The sequence below is a fragment of the Nerophis ophidion genome, linkage group LG09 (genome assembly GCF_033978795.1).
Source record: "Nerophis ophidion isolate RoL-2023_Sa linkage group LG09, RoL_Noph_v1.0, whole genome shotgun sequence".
NCBI lineage: Eukaryota > Metazoa > Chordata > Actinopteri > Syngnathiformes > Syngnathidae > Nerophis > Nerophis ophidion.
The window spans coordinates 62,243,073-62,248,072 of NC_084619.1; the positions used below are offsets into that span (position 1 = coordinate 62,243,073).

The 5,000-nt window shown below is 40.7% G+C and overlaps 1 protein-coding gene across 3 annotated transcripts in view; it reads right to left on the reverse strand.

The window, feature by feature from the left end:
* The window catches only part of slc30a6 (solute carrier family 30 member 6), a 129,787-nt gene that overhangs the window by 33,394 nt on the left and 91,393 nt on the right, over positions 1-5,000 (reverse strand). For all 3 annotated transcript variants that reach the window (XM_061911500.1, XM_061911499.1, XM_061911497.1), the window contains 2 exons: positions 3,332-3,374; positions 153-218 (listed from right to left, as the gene is read on the reverse strand). In XM_061911500.1, coding sequence (XP_061767484.1) covers positions 153-218; positions 3,332-3,374 — 109 coding nt within the window. The remainder of the gene's footprint in view (positions 1-152; positions 219-3,331; positions 3,375-5,000) is intronic.

Genomic DNA, 5,000 nt, shown 5'->3' on the forward strand with positions numbered 1-5,000 from the left:
AAAAAGATCATGTGTTTTTGGTTTACTCAGTTAGTTTGTGTTGTAGATTGTGTGTCAAAACAACAAGATGATGTGTTGGTGGACTCAGTATGTTTGTGTTTTTGATTGTGTGTCAAAACAACAACAATATGATGTGTTGTTGGTGGACTCACCCAAAGGAGAAGACCTGGCTGGGCTTCTTCATGCTCACCCAGGAACTGATCAGACATGTGATCAAACTAAGAGAAGGAGAGAAGAGAACACAAAGAATGATAATGCACAACATTTGAGGAAGGCTGAAGATTTCTTTATGCTTCAGTTTAGTAACTATGTCTATATAACTATGTCTGTATAACTATGTCTGTAAAACTATGTCTGTATAACTGGGTCAGTATAAATAGGTGTGGTTAACTAGGTCTGTATAACTAGGTGTGTTTGATGAGGTGCGAATAACTAGGTCTGTATAACGGTGTCTTTAAAACTGTGTCTGTAAAACTATGTCTATAAAACTACGTTTGTATTACTAGGTCTGTATTACTAGGTCTGTATAACAAGATGTGTATAACTAGGTGTGTATAACTAGGTGTGTATAACGAGGTATGTATAACTAAGTCTGTATAACGAGGTGTGTATAACGAGGTGTGTACAATTAGGTCTGTATAACTAGGTCTGTATAACAGTGTCTGTAAAACTATGTCTGTAAAACTGTGTGTAAAACTACGTCTGTAAAACTATGTCTGTATAACTACGTCTGTATAACTACGTCTGTATAACTAGGTCTGTATAATTACAACTGTATTACTAGGTCTGTATAACTAGGTCTGTATAACTGTGTCTGTATAACTGGGTCTTTAGAACTAGGTCTGTATATCGGTGTCTGTATAACTGTCTGTATAACTGCGTGTGTATAACTGCACCTGTATAACGGTGTCCGTATAATTATGTCTGTATAACTAGGTCTGTGTAACTACGTCTGTGTAACTGCACCTGTATAATTATGTCTGTATAACTGTGTCTGTAGAACTGGGTCTGTAGAACTAGGTCTGCATGACTAGGTCTGTATGACTAGGTGCAACATGGGTCAGTCCCTAGTATGTATAACTAGGTCTGTATAACCGTGTATGTATAAATTATGTCTGTACAACTGGAAAAAGCATAACAAATGGTGACAAAGATGGCTAGAGACATCCATCATGACCAGACACGTGTAAAAGTCTCAAGAAGCATTATTTGACTACAAACTGGAAGTCGTCCATCTTGACTTCCCTCGCCAACAACAGGAGTTGTACTTTAACAAGCTCCTCCTAGGGGCGTTGACTAAGTGAGCCGCGGTTAAAATGACACAGATGGGCGACGATAAATTGCGGAGGGATTTTGCCCACGCCATAGAATGTGGGGGTGGCTTGGGTCGCCTTAAAACTTTGAACATTTGTAACTGGGCTCCACAAATTCAGATAGTCATCACCATTGCTTTAAATAAGGAAGATGACACCTTGAAGTTCCACATGGGTCAGTCCTTAGTCGTACCCATTCCTAGTGGGCGGAAAAACCTGCACCTCACCATCAACCATTAAAACTGTCATGACTTGACTGCAAACGATCAGATACTTTCAGACTGATACAAGGCTTTAAAGGGGAACATTATCACAATTTCAAGAGGGTTAAAAACATTAAAAATCAGTTCCCAGTGACTTGTTGTATTTTTTAAAGTTTTTTTCAAAATTTTACCGGTCCCAGAATATCCCTAAATAAAGCTTTAAAGTGCCTTATTTTCGCTATCTTCGAAACCGCTATCCATTTCCCTGTTATGTCATACAGGGCTGCCAATACAAACAACATGGCAGTTACCACAGCAAGATATAGCGACATTAGCTCGGATTCAGACTCGAATATCAGCGGCTTAAACGATTCAACAGATTACGCATGTATTGAAACAGATGGTCGGAGTATGGAGGCAGACAGCGAAAACGAAATTGAAGAAGAAATTGAAGCTATTGAGTGAATAGCTATTGACGCTATTCGGCCATAGCGTGGGTGTACCTAATGAAGTGGCCCATAGCATGGCTGCCTTATTAGCATCGCTGGTAAAATGTGCGGACCAAACGATCAGGACTTTCGCATCTTGTGACACTGGAGCAACTTAAATCCGTTGATTGGTAAGTGTTTGTTTCGCATTAAATGTGGGTATCTAGTTTCAAATGTACATACAGCTAGCGTAAATAGCATGTTAGCATCGATTAGCTGGCAGTCATGCCGTGACCAAATATGTCTGATTAGCATATAAGTCAACAACATCAACAAAACTCACCTTTGTGATTTCGTTGACTTAATTGTTGCAAATGCATCTGCAGGTTATCCATACATCTCTTTGCCATGTCTGTCTTAGCATCGTTGGTCGAATGTGAAGACACTCTGGTACATTCAATGGGGGTCTGGCGGCAGATTTCTTGCCAGTGGTGCAACTTGAAGCCCTCCCTGTTAGTGTTGTTACACCCTCCGACAACACACCGACGAGGCATGATGTCTCCAAGGTTCCAAAAAATAGTCGAAAAAACGGAAAATGACAGAGCTGAGACCCGGTGTTTGTAATGTGAAAATGAATATGGTGGGTGTGTTACCTTGGTGACGTCACGTTCTGACGTCATCGCTAAAAGACAGATAAACAGAAAGGCGTTTAATTTGCCAAAATTCACCCATTTAGAGTTCGGAAATCGGTTAAAAAAATACATGGTCTTTTTTCTGCAACATCAAGGTATATATTGACGCTTGCATAGGTTTGGTGATAATGTTCCCCTTTAAGGTCTGAAAGTTATCATGACAAGACGTCAATATCCACACTATCATCGCCCCCTTTTGGTGGAAAACTAAAACACCGGTAACTTCCTTCCACATGCTCCAATCTTACTGAATTTTTGGATGGTGGGTCGGGACTTTGGGTATGACGTGCGTATGTCGTGCGTTGCCGCCGACTTGCCTTTTCAACACTGCTTGCAGCTTTCACTATTATTTCTGGCAGGCGTTATACTCTTTTCGGCGGTCCTTGAACTCACCGTAAGACCACGGTATCGATCATTCTGTGCCGTGACAGCACATTTTGTAGTTTCAGTGTGCACCATCAAATATCTTAGTAAAAAAGTACCAGGTTCGTTGGGAGGGGAGGAGTGAATCGGCGTAGCTTACGCAGGCGCATAAAGCAGACTTTAAGAGACAGAGTTCATGCGGAGTTTACGTCTCCTTTAAGCGATCTTTAATTCATCATCATCATCATCATCTCCAACTTCATTTTTCATGAGTCCAAGGAGCGCTGCGGCCACTAAAGCCACTGGGAAGCGACAAGGATGAAGTCACTCACCTGAAGAGGTCAAAGATGGTCAGGTAGGTGTAGGCCGTCAGAGCTGCAAGCAGAAAACAGAATATGTGTCAACGTCACGTGTCCACCACTCAGGACGTCATCACCTGAGCAGGCAGCCAATCAGTGAGCTGGTTCCAAAGAACCCAGCACCTGTCTGTCTGTCAGGCGACGGAGCTTCCTGCCCGTCTGTCCGTCCTGGCGGCAGCTTGCAGTAATCGGGCGGTGGGTTGGGGGGATGAGGACAGCAGATTAGAGCGGCTTTGTGCTGAGAGGAACATTTTGTTTCCCCAGCGCCGTAGTCCATGTTGGCCAACCTGACGGCGTGTAATCCTGACAGGGCGGGCCGTGGCGAGACGAGCGCGCAGGACGGGCAGAGAGACAGGCAGGACGATTGAGACGGAGCGACGCGTTGATGAGGCGGGGACGGGCTTAAGAGTGGGAAGACAGATGGAGGCAGACAGACATAGACAGATAGAAGTAGAGTTTGCTAGAATCCTTCAGTCTTCACCATTTGTTGACTGTTTTTTTTTTGTATTTTACAAACTTTTGAGTCGGAGGTGGCCTCTTGGGTTAAAAAAAATTATTCTTCAATTTGGCCCTCGAACCACTGGCTATTGGTTTAAGAATGAACTCTAATATTAAAGGATTTTCAGTAGGCTCATCAGAGAGTCTCATCTCCCTTTATGCAGATGATGTACTTGTTACACTCACTGAGCCAGAAGTTGCACTACCACTTCTTTTAGAATATGTAGACTCTTTTGGTAGAATATCTGGTTATAAAATAAACTGGTCCAAAAGTGAGCTTATGTTCCTAGGAGATAACGTTGAGATCAGTCAAAATCCAGTTAAAGTCGCAGAAAATTACATATCCTATCTTGGCTTAAAAATATCTAAAAATTATGAATCATTACTAAAGTTGAACTTTATTGAAGCCTTTGAGAAACTGAAAGTGTGTATTGAGTATTGGAAGACCCTACCTCTCTCTATGTTAGGCAAGGTGAATGCTATTAAAATGATCACTCTGCCCAAATTTATTTATCTTTTTCAAAATTTACCAATTGTAATTCCTGTAGATTTTTTCAAAAAACTTGAATCTTTAGTTCTAGATTTTGTGTGGGGATGTAAAAAACGCAGAATATCCAAAAAGCACTTATTTAGATCTACAGAGGAAGGGGGACTGGGTCTCCCAATGTTCAAAAATTATTATTGGGCATCAAATCTGAACGCATTGACCTATTGGAAGATGGGGTCCCCAAATAATGAATCTCTTAATTCTGCTCCCTTATGGCTGAAATTGGAACTGCAGTCATTAGTGAAACCTTATACATCATTGCTATCGTTACTTTTTACTAAACCAGTCTCTTCAATTAAATCAATAAGTCATAGTGTTGTAGTACGAAATTCTATCAAAATTCTTTCTCAAATTAAAAAACAATTGAATATTTCCAATGTAACTATGTATTCACCAATATATCACAATCATGCATTTATTCCATCGATAACAGATATAAACATTTTTTGACTGGTACTCAAATGGAATTAAATGCATAAAAGACATTTATGTCGAGGACAGTCTTGTGTCATTTGAGCAATTGCGAATCAAATTCAATTTGTCCCAATTCAGTTGGTTTTGCTATTTGCAGGTAAAAACATTTATTAAAGAAAACAT